Here is a 25962-nt window from a genome sequence, read left to right on the forward strand (position 1 = left end):
CTCTTTGTCTCTGCGTCTTTGTTTCTGTTCCCCTTCCTGCTGCTCTCTCTTTGCCAGGCAGTGTAAGGTTTAGCTCAGGTTAATGAAGGTGCCACTGGGGAAATGAATTATGCATTATCACCAGGTTTGCAGGTAGCCACTGGTCAACCATGTGATCAGAGAGAGTGCACTCTGGCTTTGCTTGTGCAGCCTTCTAATAATGCACTTTATTTGGCCAAAGTGTCTAATATCAAGGGGACACTGTATTATTAAAGCATAGCTGCAGCACGTGTAAGAATCCTAATTCTGTCAGACATGAGCTCCACATGCTGTTAGAATAAAATTGTATCTTTTTGGTACTGACTCACCAACAGAGATGTACATAATATAAGTTAAAGGTGCAGTCTATAGAATTTAGTGGAATCTAGCAGAACAAACTTAGCAGAAATGGAATATATTATTCATAAGTATGTTTTAATTAGTGTATAATCACCTGAAAATAAGAATCATGTTGTTTCCGTTATCTTAGAATGATCTCTTTATATCTACATAGGGAGTGAGTCCCAAGACTCCAGGAACAGCCCCAGGCTTTGAAATCAATTTGACATAGTGGCCATACCGTGTAATTACAATGTCACATGATGCTATTGGGTCCAAGAAGACTTTTTCCCATAGACTTACATTGTGAACGAGACGTTTGTAAATCAGCAGATAATTTTTTTGAGCGCCACAACCCCTGTGAAATGATTCATTTCACTATCAGAATTTGATCCATTCAGTCTGATCACATTTTGAAAGTCTAGAAGAGCCACATGATTGAATCGTTTTATTGCTATTCAAGTTAGCCCGAGGGCTAAACCAGAAGTTAGCAGTCTCTAGTGACCATGCTCCATGGACACATTGGGCCCATAGAGTGTGTGCAGTATGTTTTCATCCAGGTAATTTTTTACAGTGGGAAGTGGCTTTTTTGGCTTCATGCGCCACTGAGCAACTTTCATAGGAATGAACAGGGCTGCACCTTCAACGCTGTAGCCAGTTCTCTTTATACATCTATGGTGGGTCCTCTTCCATGGAGCCCGCCATGTTGTACCACCATGTTTCGATGGTAGCCCAGAACAAACCAAACACTGGCTCTTGAGAGGGCTTTTCGTCTTTTTTGTGAGTTTCACAGCACTGTAGGTTATCCTACACACTTAGAATGGGAGGAGGAGGAGTATTCAGTTGGTTGCAATTTGCAACTTCACCACTAGATGCCACTAAATCCTACACAGTGGTCCTTTAATGATGCTCTGAGTCATATTTTCTATATATAAAATAATCATCAAAATATATATATTTTTTAAAGTTATTTTTTGTTGTCAATTGATCTCATATATTTTAAGTTTTGTTTGCTAGAATATAAGTAGAATAAGTAGCCTAGTATGAGAGGATTCAACATTCAGTTCAGTGTGGTTATTTATCTTTTTTATATTAACTTAGCCTTTTTGGACATGAAATATTCATTAATGTTGTTTAAAAAGAGTTTAATGTATATGTTTTCTGTTAATTTTATTTGTTATTCTTGTTTTGTTTTCTTACTAATTTTTTGAACATGTTCATAATAAAAAATCTAATCTAATCTAGTATTTCCTGAAAGGTTTTACAGTTCATTCTTTATTCCTTTGCAAGAATATATATTTGAAAAAGAATCTTACTGTGAAATTCCTTAAACTTCATAAGCATAAAGTGTTTCTGGAGTCAGCCAATAATTCTTCTAATGTCTACTCCAAAAGAACTGAGAGTCAATTTTGAGAGTGAATAACTGCACAGTCAATTTTTTTGTCGTGGTAAATCTGTGTAAAAGCTGTTAGAAATAATTATTATTACAGAAGTGATTGTTACTGCATTTGTGTCTGTCAGTCAGTGACGGGTGTGTTTCTGCGTCATCGCTTTCCAGCCAATCGCATGACGACGTCGAGAAACGGGGCAGCCGAGAGACGTAAACCTTGCGAACATGGCGACGCTCCGAGGAGAGTACGGAGATTGGGAATACGAGCGATTTTAACCGAGAAAAAACACTCCTGTTCGTATGTAACAATGTGGTGGGGTTAGCCAGAGCCACCGCACGCACAGCCTTTTAGACGATGTTTGCAGAGGTAAGTCTGCGCCGGTGAAAAAGACGCGTGTATCGTTACCTTAGTTTGTTTTCCAGTGACAGACACGGCTAGTTAGCTTGTAGCAGCTAGCGCCTTGAGCCCCGCAGGTAAACACAGAGCCTGAGCGGGGAGAGGACGGGCGGCACACAGCCTCTGTATCTCCAGAAAGGCTGCCTGCTATAAGTGGCAGTCAGCCCGGGATTACACAGCTAACGCTACGTTAATACGACAAGCTTAGGATATTTGTACTGTCAACACCCGTGTTGGAATTAGCTCGACATAGGCAATGTCGGTAGTATGCGTTTAGATTATGAGTAACGTCCCTCAAAAACGAATTTCTACATCACAACAAACACAGGTGAGCTGGGCGTTAGCTGTTTGGACAGGTAGACAGACTGAAGCCCGACGCTAAAGGAGAGAGAAAGTTTGGTATCAGGGGTAATTATCTGCATAGTTGTGTACTAATGTTAACTTATGTGCCTTCTCTAAATGTTAGCAACACTTTATGTTGGTGGCAAGCATACCTGCTATCATACATATTATCTACTATATGTATATTCACATGTATATAGTCATTTCTTGCGTATATTTCTGAGGATTGCTTAACTGTAAGTACACCGAGAGCCACTAAACCGGAGTCAAATTCCTTGTATGTGTACACATAGTTGGCCCATAAAGATGATTCTGATAAGAAGCAGTGACAGCTGAATGCAAGGATCGTAATGCATGTTGTAGCATTTCCTTCTCATATTACTTTTAATTGTGCATTGAGTCTGAGACATTAATGCACAGTGGATATGTTTCCAGTGGCATTCAGTAGTCAGACTGTCAGTCAGACAACTTGTCTAACACTGGCTTGTCTTAAAATATTAATAAGGTGTCCTCAGTACATTGTTGCCGGTCAGTGGTTATAGTGATTATGTCTTGACTGGCCTTTTTTTTTTTAGCATGACTTGTGATGACATTGTAGTTTTACAGTTCCCATGTGATGCAATTTCTCAATGTGCTCGTTCCCTGACTGAACGCATGGACTGAGTGTGGTTTACATAGAAAGAGCATTGACCATTACATATGCTGATAAGCAAACAGGTCACACTGTCCACCTCACCTGAGCGGCAGGTGACCTAACCACCTCTTGGCGTCTCTCCAGCAGTTTAAATACAGGTTTAGCCTCGGTAATAAGGCTTTAGCTGCCACTGCACTATTCTTCATGTCTGACAGGGAGTACTGACGTCTGTGTAATGTGCAGTCAGGTGTTAAACTGTAGCATTTGCTCTTTGTAAAATGTGTCACCCAAGTAACCTTTAGTCTGAAGTGAATGATGGGCTTGTGTTTCTGTGACGAGGGTTTTGGCTTTTTACCAGGTTTGTATTGGTACCATTAGTATGGTGGGAAGGTCAGACATACTGTGGTAGATGTAGCCACTGGCACCTTTTAATACAAGGCCTCACTCATCACCATTATTATCATCATCATCATCCAAGGCCTACCCTCTCTGCTAATAAACCACTAGCCTCAGTCCGTTTAACTACCCTCTGTTTGCTTCACCTCTGAGGTTAAAGCTGGGACTGCGAATGACACAGTGTTTATTTTAGTCAGTTATTTGTTATCTGTTATGATTTGCATTCTTGTGTTATTTGATTTCATAGCCATGTTTGCACATTTCTTATTCAAATGTCGCCTCGTTTTTTCGTACTTGTTGCTCTTTGGATAGTGTGATCAGGTTTAAATGCGGATAGTGGCATTAACTTTTATTCTGTCTGACTTTGATATACTCTCCTGAGTAAATAACTTACCCACATAGTTTGTCGAATAAAACCTTTGTACATTGAGTTGGTTTATCGTAGGGAGATGTGAGTGCCTTGTGTATGTTTATCCGTAGGCACACAAAGTTATCTCAGTGTATTTCACCCCTGGCCAAATCTCATTAAGGTGTCTTAATCAAAGCTTGGTTCACATTAAGGCCAACACACTTGTCACATCAGGCGTGCTTGTCATCTAGTACACCTCTCCCTCGTTCCTTCTGTCAATAGAAGTCTTTGCCCTGCCAAACAAGCTGACACCTTTCAAGAATTTAAGCCCCATTCAGACGTGCCCAGACATATCCACTGTGTGTCTAGGTCATAATGAGACAGAATGTATGTGGCACATACATGTGGCATCAGAATGTGACATGAGTGACCGTTTATTATTAATGGATTTTTATGGTTGTTTTTGTTTTGGGAGTGGCACGGTCTCCTACCATTGCAGGGGCTGGAGTTCAATTCCCAGTAGGTGTGCTGCTAACTTGGTTGTGCGTTCCAAAAGCAGTTTTTACAGGTGGGAAGTTGCTGGCCCAGTCATTCCTTTTAGTTGGGTGGAATCTCATGCTTATGTTATATAAACCTCCAGTTCCTTACACCCTCCGGGAGTAACTCCTCTCTAGAAGGTGAAAAGAAGTAGCTGGGCGCTCAGTATGTAACGGAGGAAGCATGTGGCTGACTTCACCCTCCCCAGGGTAACAGTAGAGTTAGCAGAGTCAAAATCCAGCTCAAGGGAACTGGACATACCAAATTGGACAGAAAAATAGGGGAAAACATGGTGCTTGGCTGTAGAGCTAAAGAGTAGATGGCCACAGGCTGTGTTTATAGGGTTTATGTGCTATAGATGGATGACATATCAAATCAAACATGAAGTCTCTACATAAGGTGTTGACCCGCCATGAACTGGTGGGTCAACACCTTATTCAGCTTCATTAGTCCTTGGCGTAGATTGTACAACCACTTTTCTTCCAAAAGTTATTCACTCATTTGGTGTTTTGATGATGGCTGTGTAACACGCGCTCCAAAATCTCCCATAGGAGTTCATATTGGTTGACATTTGGTGACTGTAAAGGTCATATTGTTTTCATACTCATCAAACCCTTCAATGTCTGCATGTATGTTTCGCTATTCATTTATTTTAACTTTAATTTGTCTGTACATTACAGGTTGACTAGGCATTAATATAGTTAGGGATTTGCATTTGCATACACACTGTACTACACTATGTGTTCTTTACCACCTCATGAATTAAAGTACAACTTCTTTCTGTGTCTTTGTGTGCATACACACATGTGATCAGCACTCACTGTGTGAGAAGGGCTAAGAACATCATAAAAGACATTACACATCCCGGACACCATCTGTTCAAGCTCCTTCCATCAGACAGACGCTACAGATCAATCCATACAAACACAAATAGACTGACAAACAGCTTCTTCCCAAAAGCTGTGGCACTATTAAACTCAGACATCGCCTCAGTCTGAGACTAAAACTGATATGCTGCCATCATTGGGCATGTGCAATATTTATTTACTTACATGTCACTTTAAGCCTCTGATCATGTGCAATACACTTTCATTCAACATCCCAATACACCATCACTCATATCTGTACACCACACCTGTACTGTATTTTTGCTGCTGATTCTCTTGCACCTCGGTAGCTGTGTTTTTGTTATAGTTTATCATTAATAGCACTTTATAATTTATATTGCTTATATTTTGTACTTATATTGCTTAGATTCTGCACTCTTTATCGCTGATATTTTTATAATTCTGTCTTATTTATTCTTTGTAAAATTGTGTGAAGTAAATATGTGTAAAGTCTTAAATACAAATGCACTATTTGAGGTTGACACAATTTCGCTGTGCTTGCATAATGACAATAAAGTTCTTGATTCTTGACTCTTAGATCACACACACGGTGCAATATAGTGCAATGTGCGGGCGTGGCCGTAGATTATGGTCTCTTCAAAGTGTTGATCATAAAATTTTTGCTCTCGTTTTTATCTCCACTTGACACCGACTTTAAATGCATATTAGCGCTAAGTGTGTATATAATATATACCCTCACTTACCCCACTCATTACATTTTAATCTGTACTTCAGATCTGTTGAAGGTGAAGCACTCTTCTGGTAAAACACAATTAGCTTTATTATAATGACAAGAAAGAGCAGTTCACCCAATTATCATGATCATATTTTTTTCATGTTAGTAATGCTGGGTTCATTGTTGATTGTTGTTGGCCTGCTGAATCATTTTGACTTTGTCTGCTTTCCTGCTGTACTTGTTGCCTAACCTAATGATAATTATCTCAGTTAATGATAGCTAAAGGCTTGTTAGTAGGGGATTGTACAGCACAGGCTTTGAATTAAAAAGCAGCTGGATTTGCCCAATATCTGCTCTACTATGCTGTTAGTTAGTGTGGGCTGTCAGTTAAGGCTGATCACCGTCAGATGACAGAAAGGGTTAGACACACAGGGTCATTTTTATGCAATATGTTACTGTGTCAGGATGTATTGCAGTCTTAAGTCAGTTAATAGTATTTACTGAATTTTCTGTTCCTGAATTTTAAACATGTTACTGTCACTTTCCAAATGTAAACAAAATGTTAGACCTGCCATCAAAAGTGAAACACAGCATTGGTCCCTGTTGTGACTCCCAATTGACTGACAGGTCTTTTCTAAAGAAAAGACTGAGTAGACAACAATAACTAAACTTAATAATTCTTTCCAAAACATTTGTTTTACATAGTTGGGTGATAATTCACTATTGTGATTTAAAGTCTCTCCTTATAAACCTGACTATTTCAGGTCTCATTTGTTTTAGTACATGAGTGAATTAACCATCATTACTGGTGCAATTTTTATAATTGCACAGCTTCAGTTTATATATTCTTTTCATTCTTAAGATCTGATCCTGAACCTAGTAAGATAGCTCTTTCTATCACGGTGGTCCTTGTGGATTAGGCCAGCATGACCAGTCAGCCCAGCTCACTCTCTCTCTCAGGCATTAACCATGGATCTCTCACAGGAGAGCTTTAATGGGCTGAGTTAACCTCTCGCCCAATGACCACCACACCGATCAGGCTTGCAGCTAAGCGCTTGTGCACTTGTGCACTTGTGCATGGGTTTCAAAAATAGAAATATCCACCCTTGAGCAGATCTTCCCATAAGTGTGTGTCTGGGTATGTACAATGCTGGAGTTGTGTGTGTGCAGTCGTTTTCAAGTTGTGCCGGGAAATCGTAATCTCCAAGACACTGATAAGAGGCTGCGTGTGTATGCCTTAATGTGGTCGAAGTCAAGGACATCGAACAGTGGAGTACACCTCAAAAAAAACTTGCCTCTCAATGTGGCAGCGCTCTTAAACATTTTGGTTATGCACAGTTCAAGTTGCTAGTCATTGCACGTGTGATAACAGGGAGATGAATATATTAGGAGTTAGGACATTAATCAATATTTTGATCAAATGTTTTAGAGTTATTTGAGTGTTCTACAGAAGGGAAATGAACAGTAAATATTCCTCTACATGATCCTTTGCTGTCATATCAACACAACTGAATTCTTTTAATAGAAACCTTTATCACTGTGGCTGGCGATCAGTCGAATTAATCAAGTATGTTTCAACATACGTTTTTAAATAACAAGTAAAAGGTCTGAACAACAGAATCAAGGTTTTGTTATAATATGAACCCATCTGTTTTCTTATCTGTCTCTCACAAACAATGTTTGACTCACTTCAGTAATATAAACTGTGATATAAAGACATGCAGACAAAGTTGTTTGAAAATGTTGATAAGCTAGTTCTTTAAAGAAAACAATAACAGCCTTGAAAGTTGGTGCTACACAAGTTTTTTATTAAATTAAACATGCATAAACAGGATGTTAACTATATTTATACAGTCAGGAATTGCTTAAAAGTAAAACAATTTTAATTTAAGCCATGTTGTCCAGCCTTATTTAAGAATAAATTCCTTATGAAACGTTGTACTTTTCTGTATTGTTAGGCTCGTGTGTCCATTTAATGTGGGTTGCGTAAGGAATTGCTTAGATGTTTATGTGTGTGTGTGTGTTCCCAACGGGCTCGGGTGTTAATCACTGGAACAGATGGTTCATGTTTAAAACCCAGTGTAAGCTGTAATGACTCAAGAGTGTCGGTTATCATCTCTCCTACAGAGCCAAGCCTCCACAGCCTCATCACACAGCCGTACCGATAGCCTCCACATTCACTGCTGCTCACTGGTACCATTGACGTCACACTGGAATTCCAATTCTCATTTGAAATACTTTTAGATACTTTATCAAGGAATGATTGCATTTTTTGTAGGATGGACTCTGACAATATATCTTTAACGTTAGCCTCCTACAGATGAAAATGAAAAACAAAAATATTTTCTAAAGGTTACACTTAAGCTTACTTAAACTTACTTCTCCTGATATAATTGTCCAAAGAAAAGTGTTTTTTGACTACGATATTTACTGGAATATATATACTAGAATTTGCATACCCCAGCCCTTATATTCATAAAAATTAGCTGTATTGAATAGTTTCTAGGCTTCATGGATAATCTGGACAGTTATGAGGCCGTTATCATCACACTGTTATCGTCTTTTTGTATACCAGAGTCACATGTTAGCATGTAGCTTTGGCCTGATGATAATAAATGTGTCAGTGATTGCAGTGAGCTGCTGAAAGCCTCAGAACATTGCCAGCAGTGGAGCAGCTGCCTTTTTTCAGTGACTGCTGCGTGGTTTGGCAGGTAAACAGAGTAGATGTGTTACTACAGGTCACGCTGTTCATTGAGGTTTGCGTGAAAGTCATTACCTCCGTGTTCTTGTAAATGGTGACAACTTTGTGCTGGATAAGTGTGTTATAGTTGCCTTTTAAAGTGTCAGAGTCCAGGACACTTTAAAGACAGTTAAAGTTTGAGGCAGGGTGTAAGCCAGTCTGTGAATAGATTTTCTTTGTATTTCTACCACTCCTCACTCAAATGTAATCATACGCCTCTTTTTTTGGCAAGCCCTATTCTCTTCCCAGAGTTGTAAACCTTACAGCTGGTTTTGACTTGGGAAAGAGGTCTAGTCAAGCCAGTTTGGACACATTCTGTAGCCTGGACACACATTGTGTTGACATCCACTAAATGCTCCTATTGTCTGCTTTATGCAATAACTTGATTTCTTAAACTTTATGTTAACAAGAAACCTGGTTTCCTTAATCTGGCGGGTTAAGCAATTGCCACGTAGTTAATATGCATAACTGGATTTTTTGCAAGTGCACATTTGCATGACAAAGACTTAAGACAAGAAAGTACAGCACAGAGTGATGCAAGGAAACATTAGCAATACTTCCTTTTCATCAAAAATAATTACATTGTAAGAAGGAAACTGAGATAAGTAAGTCTAAACAAGCTCATAGCCAAAGCGAGAAAAACCTGTGTGCGCTCTCTCACTGTCGCCATCAGTCCAAATGATCTGAGGAAAAAAGAAAAACTTTCCAATTTACTGACCAGCTGCATGTGCTATAAATGAGGGTTTTAGAGTAATTGGGTTATTGCATTGCATGTAAACATGTTTTAATATATCCTGCCATTAATCAGGTTAGTAAACTCAGTGACTGCCTACTGTGCATCATAAATTCCAAGGTGTGCTCTGAGATGCTGCTGTTCTCTGAGTATAAACCCATACGTTTGAAACCAGTTCTGCTGTCTTGTGTCAGCCTACACTCTGACAGGCCTTAACCTGTCTAGCAAGATATGGTTTTACAATGAGTAGGAAAAGTCAAGGTCACAGCCATCAGCGTCTGGTTTGAATTTTTCCAGTGTCCTGTGTAATCAGCTGGCGTGGTGACTGAGGATGTCACAAACTCATCTGCGAGATCTGAACGGAAGTCATTTTTTTTAATTGACTGGTGCCAGCTATATGAAGCCTGAACTCATTGAGATCCTTTGTTTATTTTAACCCTTTGTGCTCCGGATGCACCATGAAGCAGCACGAACCAGTTGCGATAAAGATATCCACACAGCACAAAAAGCTACAACAACAAATAGACTACAACAGCTAGTGTCATAAATGATGAGTCCACTTAATGTGTGGAATAAATAGGCTAAATTAAATAAAAATGTTGTAGTTTTTGTGGATATCAGGCTACTCTTTGTAGTATTTTAATCACAGTTACTTGCATTAAATTTAAAGTGTTGAAACCAGATGAGATTTTGAGAATGATTTATTTATTTATTTATTTTTCGGGAAGAATTTTCATATGGTTAAGACACCTGTCCCATGCGCAGCCCACCAGTAACAGGATGACAGTGGGCGGCCTGACTGTGAATCCCACTGGTATTGGCACTTGGTATCAGCAGATACTCAATATAAAATGACTCCGATCAGAAGTGGACACAAAACCAACTTCAGGACATCTTAGTCATGAGGCTTGCATGTGCGCTTGGCAGGAGCTCAGCTCTGCCTTTAGACTGCCTTGAAATGTTCTCATCATGACAAAAAACAATCCCGGTGAGTTTAGTGAAGCATTTTAGTAATGAAATTCATAATCATTGTCCTCCACAGTAGCCTTACGCAGTAAGCTGTGTTCAGTGGTTCTTTCAGAGGTATTTTCTAATCATAAATCAAATTTTGGATTTGCATGTCGGTAGAGCTGCAAGTCACACTTCATTTACTTCACAAATTTATGTTTGACTGCATTCCTGTTAACCCAGCATTGATTCTGAAGCCTGCCTGTGTTTTGTGGTCATGCTATACATAGTAAGCTGGCTGGCCCATGTTTCTGAATGTGACACAGTTGGCAGCCAGTCTAATGTGTGTCATCCAATTGTCCATAGCTGGCTGTGGCAGAGAAAACACTTGTGTTAGTGTCTCCATCTGTGCCTCTCTGGCTCCGTCAGTGGAGTCGATTATTTAAGGAACTCTAGTATGAACGTATGGCCACCGGAAGATCATCAGCGCGGATCATCATGTCATGTCAGCGTCTCTATCCAATGGCTCCAAAGTCTCAGTGTGAGCGTTGCGCGGCGTACAAGTGACTCAGGGAGTTTATCTCATGCCACCATGGGTTGTGAAGATAAATGCATTTTTCACATTATCTCATGACACTGCATATTTGTACAAGCAACAACCCTGAGCATGTGCACATGTGCAAAAAACACTGAATCACCTGCTCTGGATGTCATGAGTGAAATATGAAAATGCCTGGGATCAATAAAATTTAGCTCATCTAATGCAGTGTAAAAGCATCAGCAGCTACGATGGAGGTCACTGCCAGTTTAAATACCTTCAGCTTGTATTGAGCTGACCTGAGTATTAGCCCTGCTGTCTGTGCCAGTGTTACTTACACAGTGACAGCAGCTTGGTCTGAAGCCTTGGCCTTTCCCCCTGGACTCAAGGATTCAATAAATAAAAGTAACAACAAGTTTTCTACTGTTCTTATAAATGCAGTCGTTGCATCTGTGGCATTAGCATGGTATAATGGGATTGAACTTAGAATTGTCCCAAATATAATTAAAGAGCAACTCGAGTAACTTATGTGGAAAACTGGGACAGAGAGTTGTTAGGTGGAAACGAGAGCTTAGTTTCCTGCACTGACAATAACAGGAAAACCATAGGATGTGACACACGAGTATGCACACACACACTCAGTCTTCGTCTGATACTCTCTAACAATACCACACACCAAAGTGTGTGTCTTTTTAAATAATTGTTTCCTGTGCCAACTTCTAAAGTGAAGACCAGTGTTTTTTCTGCTCCATGGATGACGTCATTGTACAGTACAATTGTCTGGTCTGATTTTGTTTTTTTTTATGAGAAAGTTGCTGATTTAGTTCTCCATCACAATGGAGTGAACAGCAGAGCCCAAACAGTTTTATGTAGGGAATTTATGATGGAGCTAGGAGATAAAACAAGCCGTTTTCAGATAGAGTACTGACAGAGCCAATTCGTAAATTACTTTGATTATATAAAGTACAGGTTTATTTATATAGATCTCTTGAATTTATCATTAGGATAGCCCCTTGAGATGTAGCATCTCATTTTCAAGGGGGTCTTAAAAAAACACAGTACACAAAATATAACACGTACATACAAAGACATTGCTACATAACAAACATAGGCTACAATACAGATACGCAGATACAGAAAGCTATCTTTAAATGATCTTCATACTCATTCAACTGGACTGTCATTGTCAGTGAAGTCAGTTAGGCTGTACTGGTTAGTATAAACTGAAATGGATTATTTAATCTGTGTTTTGTCTTTTGTTTCAGGCCAGTCTGTCCATCTGGGGATGGGGGGGTCTTGGAGTCGTGCTGTTCCTCGTCACCTTTGGACCCTTTGCCATATTCTACCTGGCCTTTTATATCTTCTGCTTCATTGGAGGGTGAGCAGAGAAAAGTTTCATGTCTTTACATAAACCTGTTCTCTCTCAGTAACCACAATACTCTTAGAGCCTTAGATAGATAGAGCAGGGTTTTTTCAGGTCTTCTCTTGTTCTCGCTTCTGTTTTCCAGGGGCTTTGCGGTCACTCTGCTCTATGGAAAGATCAACTCCGAGAAACACCTGGAAAAGTGCGAGCACTCTTACTTGCCACCCACTCAAATTGGTATACTGAAGGTAAACACACGCATTTTGACCTCATCTACGCAAATGGATTAATTGTTAATCAACTGCCAATTAGCTCATTGATTCGATTACTCACATTTCACCACATCTCTCATCTCTGTGTCTATCTTTCTCCTTCTCTTTCAGACATTGGATGAGATGCGGCTAGAGATGAAGCCCATTAAGATTGACAGGAGACTGACTGGCTCCAGTTTCATAGATGAACCACTACAACAGGTGTGTGTTTCTTTGTGTTACATATCGTGACTTCCTGTGCATTTGGCGCCCGTGTCAAAACGCCACCAGCTACATGTTTGCAACCTTGACAGTCAAAACGGGGAAACGCAGAATTGTTAACTCCCTTAACTCAAAATTAAAAAAAGATATCATGTGACTAGTGTTAATCATTTTTATATTTGCTTTTTTGAGTTTTTCTTGCCCCTTTATATGGTATCACCAGCTCAGCAAAAACATTTTTTATACATTTAGCATATTGACTAACTAGTAAATTACAAAAAAAACCCCTGAATCATTGGTTGACGCTGTCTGTGTTCACTCAGCTAGGAGGTGACATTCAGTCTGCACAGATGATAATGGGACAACAGCTAAAGAGAGAAGCAAATATAACAGGATTAACACTGGTTGATAAATAGAAACACTTCAGGCTTTTTGGACACCGGCCCACTTTAGTCACTGTCTGACCCATTAGCTGGTCCAGGCCAGCAACTTCATCACTGTCAAACACTGCTTGACCCCTTAAAGCCTCCGTGTCTCATGTTCACAGGAAGTCTGTTCCTTGTGTTTTGTGTGTCATTGGATTAATGCTGTGCAGGATGTCTGGTAACTGATATATACAGTCTGTTATCTGGAAAAACATGCTTTTTTTTTTTTCCAACAAAGAAAAATATAATCAGACAAAAACTGTAGCCGTGACAAATAACTAAATTGGTTAATAGCCTAATTAAATTATATTGTGTCACAAAATATGTTGCTGGTACACACTTGAACAAGCATTCCTCCGTTCTGACTTGAATGAATCTCAGTTCCTCTCTGACATGTGTAGTAGGGTCAGGGGTGGGTCACTTTTTACTGGCTTCTGCACACTTTTTTTCTTTTTTTTTTCTTGGTTAATTTTCCTATGTTTGTCCTTGTGCTGGTCTGTAAATATCACTACTTTCTCTCTAGACATGACGCAAAGAATTTGCTTTCAAAATCAGTTTTGTTAATTGTGTCACTTCTAACTAAGCACCGGACAACACAATGATTATATTTCCAATCTCCAAAAGGCCCAAACAAAATCAATTTTCCTTTGTATTATCTTGATATTTTAAAAAATGCATTTAGTGGGTAATATGTATTATACTTTATTACCATTTAAATATATATATTCTTGATTGCTTAAATCATGGTAGCAGATAATGCTGCACTTATGTGAACTTCTGAAATCATATCAGACATATTGTACAGGAAAAAAAGATTGAGTGAAAACTCTGTTGTGACAGAAAGTGGAAGTGAAAGTCCCTGTGCTGTTACACTGTCAGTGTTGCACCAAATCTCTTTCCATCATGTGGTTTAAGTAAAAGACCGTTGCAGCGCTGGTTGCTCACTAGCTGTGAGTGTGATGGGGCTCTTTTTCAGTTTAACACATTTGTAAATAGATCCTCTAAACGGCAGTCAGGCTATCTGTCATTATTGCCGACAGAGAAGACAGGCTTACTGGCTTTTGTCTGGTGGTCAGTTTGTCTTTCCACGCTTTTCTGTGGTCACAACACTTCCAGTAGAAAACAAGCTTTTAGCATGTTGTCCACAGCAAAGCAGCGTAGCAGGCACAGTTAAGTGCAGACACAGCAGTTTGTGATGGTCAGATGACACTGCTCTACTATAGTGTATCTGTTCTCCCTTCCTCCCTGAGAATGCTCACTGATCATTTTCAGCAGCATTTGTACTGTGAGATCTTATACAGCTAACGTGACATCATGTAAACCCGCGTCAAGCTCTCTGAAAAAAATTGGTGGGCTTAATATTTCTTTTTGTTTCATTTCTCATTTCTATTTATGAAATAACCGAACTGAGGTTTTAAAAGGAAATGACATTTTCATACTCTTTAGGAACAATGTCTCCTACTTGCTGCAGATATGATGAGAATGCGGCTCATACAGCAGCGGCAGATAGAGGCGGTTACATTGATTCATGTCTTGACATGATTTAATCATACTACTCAGTCGCATCCCCATTGTGTGTGACAGACTACAGCTACATGATTGATTTATCCAGGTTTCTGTGGACCTAATAGCCCAGTAATCTGTTCCCTGGCTGTTTGTACTAGACGTTGACTATCAACAGATTACATTTTCTTTCAGAGAAGAGTTATTTACTCATCTCAGAGTCAACTTTGCTCCACCCTGCCTCTCTGTACTTTCCATCCCCCTCAATCCAGCTCATTGACTTGTTTTTACTAAATTTCCTTTCTATTTTTACCCTTGTTTCCCTTTCTCTTTCTCTTTCTCTTTCTCTCCTCTTTCCCTTCTCCTTCCTCGTCTATCTCTCACTCTCTTCCTACTCCATGTTTCTGTAGGTGATCCAATTTGCTCTGAGAGACTATATCCAATACTGGTACTACACTCTGAGCGAAGATGAGTCCTTCTTATTGGAGATCAGGCAGACGCTGCAGAATGCCCTCGTCCAGTTTTCCACACGGTACAAGACACATGCACTATTACTTAGAATTATTTGGAAAAAGTGATGTATTAACACTTATTTAAAGTTTTATATGAGCCAAATGTGTTCTGTATTTCTGTATTGGTTTTAATTGTCAAGTTTTGTGTTTGTACGTGCCAAGGTCCAAAGAGGTGGACTGGCAGCCTTACTTCACCACTCGCCTGGTGGACGACTTTGCCACCCATTTACGTGTCTTTCGAAAAGCCCAGGATCGCCTCGCCGACAGAGAGGACAAGCAAAGTGAGCACACACACTCATACACGCTTGCTTTCTCACTTATTTCAGAGTTTGGTGATCATTTGATGGACTGCACATTCAAATTTGATCGCAAGTGAGGCGTAGAGGTTAATGATAAAGTCAGATGATGAGATGTCAGCGGTGATGGTGACAATAAAGACGAGTTATGTCTGAACAGGGGACATAACAGAGGAGCTGGTGGACTCGTTCTTTGAGGCCGAGGTGGAGATGGAAAGGAAGATTTGTCGAGACGGAGTGTGCACTTCACTCAGAGATGAAGAAGGTAAACACACTTCTGCAACCTCTTGGGCCTTACATTTCACACTGTCACGTAGAACCCTTCCCACAAGTGTGTTACTAAACATAATCCGTGTGTGTGTGTGTGTGTGTGTGTCAGGTTTCCTTCGAGACTTGTGTGAGTTGCTTCTTTATCTGTTACTACCTCCTGGAGATTTCCACAACAAGAACATGAGATACTTCCTACGGGTGAGTGCACATAAGATGAACAAATGCAAAATCTCACTCTCACTTTACACTTAACGTACAACGATCACAACTCATGTAACTGAAGTGGTCTGAATGGCAAATATAAAGTGCAAAAATCACATACTCATTCACACAATATGTCATACAACCCGCTGCCACTTTGGTTCCCAGCCAGCGATGAGTATTATTTCCCAACAACAGGCTCCAGAAAAGCCTACACTGCAATACCAGACCATGTGACTGCATGTTTGTATTGGAAATTGTTCCGAGTGTATGTAGAAAACGTGCTGTGATGTTTCTATAGGAGGTGCTGGCGCGTGGTGTACTGCTTCCTCTGATCAATCAGCTGAGCGACCCAGACTACATCAATCAGTTTGTCATCTGGATGGTGAGATTTAACACTCACATCCATCCATACCTCTGATCTATCAGCTGTTATTTGGACTAACATTTTGTGTGAACAATAGAAAACTATCTAAGCACTACTATATCTAAGAAACAATCCTGACAGAAATGGTGTTTGGTACTGGTATGTGGTTAAATGTAAATCTGAATGTGTGTGTGTAGATACGGGATTCCAGCTGTAACTATGAAGCCTTCATGAACATCCTGAAGCTGACAGATAAGCCTGCTGAGCTGGAGGCCGTTAAGGACAAGGTGCTGGAGGAGCTGCAGTACCTTCGCTCGCTGGACACTGCAGGAGATGGTTGACACTCAGTTTTTCCTCATTTACACACATACACACATGCAACTAATTTGTGATAGAGGAGGCACAAAGGACACCTGAAAATGTTAAAAATGTTAGCATAAATAAATGCACTGCTTTCATCTCCTCTCTCGTTGTCCTTTTGTTCTTTGTCCTTTAGACATCAATGTAATCAAGAACCAGATTAACAGTCTTCTGTTTGTGAAGAAGGTGTGTGAGACCAGGATCCAGAGACTACATTCGGGCAAGGTGAGAAACTGCTGCATAGCTCACACTGCTTACACTAGAGGAGCCATCTTTTAGCAGACCTTAAAAGACATATATTACTAAAATGTATTTTGGTGTAATCAACAGCACTTTTGATTTTTCCTGGGTTATGTTTCTTAGCATGATGGTTTAATTTGTCTGCACAAAGTCAGTTTGTTTATCTTTTGGCATCAGGTAGACTAAGAATACAGTTGTATCATTTCTGCTACGTGTACCAGACTTCACTTATCCTGTCCCTGTGTTGTGTAGGAGGTGGATGCCTTGAAACTGGCAGCCAACTTCGGCAAGCTGTGCGTTATCCCACTGGATCACATCCTTGTCCACAACATAGCCCTGCAGTTCTTCATGGGTAATTCTGGAAATGCATCATCACATGTACCACGGATGCCAAACGTCACTGTCGTCATCCCGAGGCCTTAATCCTGAACATTTCTGTTAATCATTTTTATAATCCATAACTTATTCCATTCCTCTAGAATTTATAACCCCAACCTGACTCGTTAGGCGCACTCCTTTCCAGTCTCATATGACCTCGTCAGAATTTTTAAAAGGTCACTCTGTTTTACAGATCAGATTTCGATTTTTGTGTGTGTGTGTGTGTGTGTGTCTGTCTAAATGCGTTGTGTGCAAAGTAGGAGTTGCTCCAAGTTGCGTCAGAATTGATGTGGAAAATGAGCTCCGGCAAGCAGCCTAGACAGCATGGCTAGTTCTATCATTCTAGCATTTATACTGCTTTTTAATTAAAAAAAAAAAAAGGAAAATAGGTTTAGTACACCAAAAGTCCAAAATTGTAACCAACCAAAGGTAAAGAGTGGAATAGGTAAGGCCCCAGTATCATAACCGTATATCTGTTCTGTTCATGCTGCACTTAAAGTTTCATCCCAATCCAAAATTCACAGCTGCAGTTTACCATCACCTGTCAAAGACGAAACACCTGATTGACGTGAAGTTACATTTATGTTTTCATATTAACCAAAGCAATTAAATACATGTAACATTAGAGAGATATTTAGTTGTAAAATCACAAGCAGCCAAACATATTAGGTGCTAAATGTCAAGGTAGCAGTTCACTTACTGTGTATATATGTAAGAGCTACGGTAGACGCAGACTGTTTGGTTCAACCGTTGTGTGTCTGTTGATCCAGATTTCATGCAGGCAGCGGGGGCTCAGGCAGAGCTGTTCTTCTGGCTCACTGTGGAGGGCTATAGGGTCACGGCGCAGCAGCAGCTGGAGGCGATGTACGGCTGGCAAAAAGATGGCAAGAAGCAGCCCAGCGCCACCAAGGGGCTGCTGAAGGCCGCTGCACTGGGTGTCTATGAACAATACCTCTCTGACAAGGTAGGAAGCATGTGAAGATCACCTGAGTATCATAAGTCATTTCGCCCGTAAATGAATTAAAGCACAGCTTTCTTATCCTGTGTAGTCTAATACTATGTGAAATGCACTGACTTCTATCTGCTCTTCTTTCTCCAACAGGCATCTCCCAGGGTGCAAGTAGATGATACATCAATAAGTCAATTAGGGGAGGCGCTACAGAAAGAGGACCCCACACCTGAGATATTTGATGAAATCCAGAGAAAGGTACTAAATCTTTTCTGCAGACTTTTAATATGTATATGATGGAATTTTATGAGCTATGTCAATAATATGAGAAATGTTATTTCTTATTACATTTGAATAGCTTTTACTTTCTGTGTTTGCAAAATACATTTTTCTGCCCGTTAACAAATGGTTTCACCCGTTTTACCACAGGTGTATGACATGATGCTGCGTGATGAGCGCTACTACCCCTCCTTCAAGCAGAGTCCTCTCTACGTTCGCATGCTTGCAGAATTGGACATGCTGAAAGAGCCGAGCTACCGGGGATCTGATGACGGCGACGGGGAATCTTTCAATGGCTCTCCCACAGGAAGCATAAACCTAGTGAGTCTTGTCTTCACTTCCTGTTGCAGGGCTTAGAAATGCAGATGTAGAGACATGTCTGGCATTGTTTTTGTAGCTCATCATCCACAGTAAAGCAGCGCTATATGTGTTCTTTTATTGTTGGCAAACTGCTTAGTTAATTGACTTGTTTCTTGTGATTTCAGTCTTTGGACGACTTGTCCAACTCCTGCCATGATGAAACTATGCACCTACATGCCTTCATCTCTGATACAGGTACGCACACACACACACACCAAGTCTTCAGTACACAAAAAAAAAATCACTGTGGTAGTTTCTCGCTTGGTGTTTGACATGCTTTTGCAAGTGTGAGTCTTAGATAAAGGGTTTTGAATAAAACATTAAGGATTCATGCTAGATCCTGGCAACTTGTGTGCATGTGTTGCATTTATAGACGTTTCATTTGACTTACGCTCGGTGTGGGATTTGGGGTGTTGTAACAGCTCATGTTAAAGAATGTTTAAATTTGTCCTGCACATCGGGTATCTGTCAGCCCCTTCTTGCTCCTCCCTGCACTCTTTGTTTTTTCTTTCAACTTTTCACCTCCAAGCTTCATTTGCATGTCTGTGTCATTACATACTGTTGTAGTATTCTTTATTTCTTTCATTCCATTACCTTCACCGTTGTTCTGTTTCTCCCATTTCCTTCCTCCTCCCTCCCTCACCTTTCCTGTCATTCTGTCACATTTTCCTCTCCTTTATTACCCCTCCACACCCTCTGCTCTGCTGCATTCTTTCTTTTGCTTGCTCTTCCCACCCCCCCCCCCACCCCCTCCTCCTCTTTGCACCTGCACACACTTTTCTCTCTTTTCCCCTCTTTCTTCTGCTTTCATCCATCCCCTCATCCACCATCCCCCTTTTTGGATGTATTTGCGGGCGGAATAGCTGATGCTTGTCTCCCCGGCTTCTGGGGTGCTGCAGGGGTTTGCAACGACCACGGTAAGACCTACGCACTGTACGCCATCACTGTGTTCAAACGCAACCAAGACGGCAGCGAGGACTGCTGGAAAACCTACCGGCGCTACTCTGATTTCCACGATTTCCATATGAGGATCACTGAACAGGTGTGTGTGATTTAAAGTCTTTGTGTTGCAGATGTACAGAACTTTTTTTTTCTTGATCAGTGCAGCTGGTCCCAGAGGAAAGGTGACAAAAGTGATGAAGCATGCCACAACCGTTGTCTCCTTGTGTTTTCTATGTTCTCCTTTAGTTTGAGAACCTGGCGTCGATCCTCAAGCTGCCAGGAAAAAAGACTTTCAACAACATGGACAGAGACTTCTTGGAAAAGAGGAAAAAAGACCTCAATGCTTATTTACAGGTACCAGTTTTATATGATAGTGTTGATAAGGCATTTTTAATGTGCGTGTGTGCGTCATTTTGTCGAATGTATTTCAACTTTGTGTGTGTGTGTGTGTGTTTCAGTTGCTGCTGAACCCAGAGATGGTGAAAGCCTGCCCGACTCTGATTCCTTATGTCTATGACTTCTTAGAGAACAAGGCCTACAGCAAGGGCAAGGGAGAGTTTGCACGCAAGGTCACTTAAAGTTTTTATACAAAAATCTGTATTTCAGTGTCATTTATTTACTACCAGACAATTGCAAAGTATAATGCTTACAATTAAGCTTTCGGTATGTAGGTATTTATCTTATGAGTTATGTACAAACTCACTATTCTATCTCTGTTTCATTCCCCCATCAGATAGACACATTTGTGAATCCTCTCCGGAGCTCCATGAGGAACGTGTCCAACGCGGTGAAGTCCCTGCCAGACAGTCTGGCTGAGGGCATGAACAAAGTCTCTGACAACATGGGTCGCATGTCAGAAAGACTGGGCCAGGACATCAAACAGTCCATATTCAAGGTACCACCATCAAATACTGCAAGTATTTTGCATCTTGTATCCGTGCTTTTGTTCTAGAGGAGAGGTGTCTTTTGTTTGATCTCAACATGTTTTGTTAGCTTTTCACACACTCACTTGGCTGTGGTTATAATTCATGTACTCCACAGGGGAACTAGCATTTTGTTCAAGTGTTGTACAGCCTTTCATCCTGTAGCTTTTCAGTTTAACACAATTCAACTATTTATGAAAATCACAAATCCTGGCACTGCATCTTCTCTACTACCATACATTTTTACACCCGTTTCAAACTCATGTAACCCGATCAAACCTGTCAGGCTTACAATACAACTTCTAAGTATAAAGTCTCTGATGATTTAGTTAATCCAACCTCTAACCATTCCAGTGTCTTCTCTCTACTTTTCCAGGTGCCTCCACTCCTCCCCAAGTCCGACATCGACCCTGAACACTGTCGAGTCTCCGCCCAGCTTGATGATAACGTGAGTCATTGTGCCATCTGGGTGCTTGATGTTTTGTTTCTTTTATTTCTTTGTGGTGTTTTGGGTAAAACGGTCATTTACATATGTGTTTGTTTCTCCAGGTTGATGATAACATTCCACTGCGCGTAATGCTGCTGCTGATGGACGAGGTGTTTGACCTTAAGGAGAAAAACCAGTGGCTGCGCAGAAACATTAAGAACCTGCTACAGCAGCTCATCAGGGCCACATATGGAGACACCATCAACAGGTCAGAGACACACAAAGTCCTCATAGCAGACTGAAATACAGTCCATAGACTTGGCATATTTTGGCACGTGCAATGTTTAATTTATTTAAATACCCACACACCGTCTATAAATTATCCCAAACTCAACCAAACTTATTAATAATCTTGCAGAATCTCATTTGGTTTAAGAGTGATTTGTTGTTTTTTGGCATTTAAATCTAAATATACTTGAAACAAACATCTCATGACCTAATATGCATAGTCTGTAACTCTGTATATTTACAGCAGAACCAGTTCCACTAGAACAAACAGCAGAATTAGAATAAGTTCACAGAATGTGTGCATACTTAAACTAAACACAAGCACACACACGTCCATACTCTCAAACAGTCTCTTAGTAGACTTCCACATATCCACACAAAACAATGAGCACTGCATAATTAGCTTCACACACACACACAGCACAACCTGAATCATCTTTCCTTTGTCTCTGCAGGAAAATTGTGGACCATGTGGACTACATGACCTCACCAGAGCAGGTGGCAGATTATGTCAAGAAGTTTAGGTAACCCCTCCTCTTTTCTTGCAAATCATTCTCAGTGGTCAGATGAGTTTTGAGTAACCTTCAGTGGCTCCGCCCCCCCCGTACAGGGATTCCTACTGGCCCAACGGTATTCTGGCTGAGACGCAACCCCGTCGGGACAAGAACATCCGCATGAGGACGCGAGTAGCCGCTAAGACCAGCCTGCTGGGCATCATGCCAGGTGAAAACACACACACACACACACACACACACAATGAACGTTTGTCTCCACCACATTAAATGATTGATGGACTGTTACAACACCTGGACGTTTTTCGTTCTGTCCCTGACAAAGTCTGATATGTTGTATTTTTTAATATGTTCGAGTGTTGTCAGTAAACCTGAAAACGAAATAGTCAGTCCTCATCATTGAAGCCAAAAAATCTCACCTTGTGCGGCTTGTCCAAGTTTGTATTCAAGTGTGGATTGGGCTCATTGCTGGCCACTATGACTGCTGTTCTCACCAGTTGTAATTGCATTGGGTGTTTACTGCCCTCTGGCTTCAGGAGGCAGTAATGAGCCCTTTAAAACTCTGTGGATCACATTCCAAAACTTACTCGGAAAAGCCACTTAAAGGTGAAATTTATTGGAAGTGTTTTTAAATTATGTTTTTCGGTTTTACAAGTAAAAAGACGTCCACGGATGAGGGCTAAACTTGTTGGTTTGGTCAGTGCACTTTAATGCAGACAAGATTTCAGCCTCTTTTAATAGTGCCCCTCCTGGTCAGCCCAAGTACTGCAATGGTTTGACATCAGGGCAAAAATAAAACCCCTGCCTCTCAGAGAATTTTGTGCACACCACTGATGTCTCCATTACTTTTCTCTCTCTGTCTCAGATGAGCTGAAGCACATCATCGGGGCGGACACCACGCGGAAGGGCATACTGCGCGTCTTCGACATGTTTCAGTACCAACCCATGAACCGTCGTCTGGTCTACGTTTTCCTCGAGGGTTTCCTGGAGACCATGTTCCCTCAGTACAAATTCCCCGAGCTCTTTGTCAAGTTGCACTCCCGCTCTCCACGCATACACAGATACAGCCAGAAACTCAAATCCTCCTCCCTCAAGAGGTGACAGGAGAGGACCGAGGCAATGGGACACGGGCCGACGAGAGACACACAAACTTGAGAGCTAAAAGTGAGAGTTTAGGGGGGAGGGGGGGGGCTTGACGTGAACGTTGAGATATGTGTGTGTGATTTCTGCCCCTACCGCTTCCCTCACACACTCTTTTCGGTGAAAAACACTCCAATTATCCAGCTAATTATTTCTGTCAACACAGAACTGAAAGTTGAAAAACACACACACATGCGCAAACACAAATCCTGTAATTTGCACCAAGACTGAACATGACAGTCTTTCTTTTAGTCTACATTATTTTCCCCCCTCCTTTTTGGATTTTTTTTTTTTTGTTGTTGTCGTCGTTGTTGTTGTTGTGCTTAGCTTTGGCTGGGCCAGTCAATGCTGCTTTCTCACGGTCCAGAGAGCAGACCACAAATACTGTATTGTTTTTAAACTGCAGGAGTAGATAGCATAGACCCACACCTTGCCTTACCTTTCCCGCTTCTGTCTTTTGGCCAGCACAGTCCTACCATCTCAGTGAGCTGGCCACTCGGCTGTAGTCAAACTTACCCTCATGCTGTAGACATTTTATCTGCAAAAGCTGCATACTTGTAAACAACAAACAATATTTTTGTTTTCATAGCAACCAAATATGTCAATAGCACTGGGTTAAGAGGCACTGTTTTTAAAATGTGACTGAACAAATATGGGTCGAAAGGATGATTTTAAAAAAAAAAATTTTGTTGATTTTTTTTTTTTTTTTTTTTTTTTTTCCAGCCTCAGTGCTTCTCTTGAGACATGAGACTTTTTTTTTTCTTTCCAAAGTGTTACATCATCTGTGCCGCTCATGATCCTTAAAAAAAAATAGGCCACATCCCCTTTAACGCTACTGTCGTAACCCTGTGACAACCAAAGCCCATGCTGTTCATACGTGTGCGTGTACTGGTTTGACGTCAAGGATACTCTGAACATTACTGTGCTTCATATCATTAATCATGTGAAGAAAAAAACAACGCAATGTTGACCTTTTTTAATATAAAAGGTGAGGCTTTGAAGACCCACTGAAGTGTGTTATAGTTGGTCCCTGTGGGAGGCTCAGCTCTGGCTGTCCAAAGCGCACTATCATGTACGCTTCAAAGAATGTACTCTCTGGTCTAGTCTGTATTTGGCTTGTGTAGAATTTTGAGTGAATGGGAGTGTGTGTGTGTGTGAGTGTGTGAGTTAAGCAAGCAAGATGCAACCCTCTTCAGTCAGAAACCGTGCCAGTGTGAGCTAGTGAACCAGCCTTAATACTATATACAGTATATACTGACCAAGAGACGCACGCTAGAAGTAGCTCTCCTTCACACGACCGAACACGACAAGGAAATCAAGATAGAGATATGGAGATATATCCCTAATCACTTTTATTCAGAGAAAAGGTCTTTAATTTTGTGCAATATATTTTTTTTCTTTAATGCATGTGCATTTTGAATCATTGTATACTGAAAAAAAAAGTTAATTCATATTGTTTTAATAGTAGAAAACATGAAACGTTTCCCCAGAAATGTCTTCTTACCCCAACAACTTAACATTCCGTTGTTGTAAAAGTACTACATTTATTTTACAGACTTGTTTTATAAGTCTGAGTTTTTTTTGTTTTGTTTTGTTTGGTTTTTGGGTGTGTGGGGGGTGTTTTCCACTCATCCCTTACCCACTCGTGCAGAATCTGTGTTTTTGGGTATTGATTCAGGCAGTGGTAGGGTGTTTTTCTGTGCGGCAGCCTGATGATTAGCTCACCGGGCTAAAGCTAGTTCAGAGGCAGCCTCGAACAACTGCTTCTTTTTAACTCATAAGTGGTGTTTTACGCATTCAAGCCTGTTCTGTTGAGCGTGAACAGACCTTTTGTCATTATGAACTGACAGCCGGAGGGACTCCCCGCCCCCTCCCCCCTCCTCCTGTCCAATAGGCTCGCCAGAGAGCCATGTCCTGTGACCAATGGAATCACTGCTAATGAGCACTTACCGTAGCAACTATGGGAGAGCTTCTCCCATCCGCTAAACGGAGCCCCATTCTGCTGCAGTCATTGGATGGAACTCCTTCGTCTGCTGTGATTTGCTTGCACTGAGCAGCCCTGGTGGACTCCGATTGGCTGAGTAGGAGGACATGAACTTGAACCTCTCGTACAGGGAGGTGAATATTTTGTCCCTGCGGTGGAGAAGGAGATGTCACCTTTAACTTTCTGCACACCTCTCCATACAGGAAGGCTTGTTTGTTTGTTTTTTAACCCCAGTATATATGAATCTATGATAATGAAAATTGTGCATATCTGTGTACAGTATGTGTTAATAGTGTGCCTAAATGTACTGTCAACTCTATTTTCATATTTTTCTTTAACCTCAAAAAAAAAATTCAATCAGAATGTCATGATCATTTTACGCGACTGAAAATGACTTTAGGGTGTTTTTTTGCATCATGCTTATCAAACTCTTCCTTGTGAGCAGTTGTGCTCAGATCAGTATAACACTAATAAAAGGTAACTCAGACTAACTGACCCACAGTGTGTATGGTGTCTTCAGAGTGTTTCTTGCTGCGTTTGCACATCCAATTTTATGGTAAATGTAGGTACTGTATATGTGGATAAAAACACTACTGAAGTGGTTGAAGTTTCTCTAGCAGTTTAAGGAACATCAGCAACATTAAAGGTTGTGTCTGGTGCACAGAGGCCCCGTTTTAGACTGAACTCTAACTACAGTATCTACATCAAGATTGATGTTTGGAGGTATTTTGACAAAATAAACAAAATGAATGTGCAGCACAAGCTATGTAAAGATAAACTTCCATACCCACATTTTCGCTGAGGTGTTCGTTTTGGACCCTATTCTTATGTTAGGTTTATTTTTTT

General features: G+C 40.7%; 1 protein-coding gene across 2 annotated transcripts; it reads left to right on the forward strand.

Annotated features, from left to right (window-relative positions):
- The first annotated feature begins 1950 nt into the window (after nucleotides 1-1950).
- snx13 (sorting nexin 13) lies at nucleotides 1951-25620 on the forward strand. 2 transcript variants are annotated; one of them, XM_042435677.1, is made up of 25 exons: nucleotides 1951-2114; nucleotides 12190-12302; nucleotides 12433-12535; nucleotides 12671-12760; nucleotides 15099-15220; nucleotides 15363-15481; nucleotides 15657-15761; nucleotides 15876-15964; nucleotides 16269-16352; nucleotides 16532-16670; nucleotides 16831-16919; nucleotides 17187-17286; nucleotides 18083-18276; nucleotides 18415-18519; nucleotides 18691-18861; nucleotides 19026-19095; nucleotides 19764-19942; nucleotides 20089-20196; nucleotides 20301-20411; nucleotides 20576-20737; nucleotides 21142-21213; nucleotides 21315-21460; nucleotides 21936-22004; nucleotides 22091-22203; nucleotides 22858-25620. In XM_042435677.1, the coding sequence occupies exons 1-25, from the start codon at nucleotides 2103-2105 to the stop codon at nucleotides 23091-23093; spliced, it is 2901 nt and encodes a 966-aa protein (XP_042291611.1). In that variant the 5' UTR covers nucleotides 1951-2102; the 3' UTR covers nucleotides 23094-25620. The 2 variants fall into 2 exon arrangements, with proteins under 2 accessions (XP_042291611.1, XP_042291612.1); XM_042435678.1 differs by having other exon boundaries at nucleotides 19800-19942.
- The last annotated feature ends 342 nt before the right edge of the window (nucleotides 25621-25962 follow it).

Source organism: Thunnus maccoyii, chromosome 15, assembly GCF_910596095.1.
Source record: "Thunnus maccoyii chromosome 15, fThuMac1.1, whole genome shotgun sequence".
Lineage (NCBI taxonomy): Eukaryota > Metazoa > Chordata > Actinopteri > Scombriformes > Scombridae > Thunnus > Thunnus maccoyii.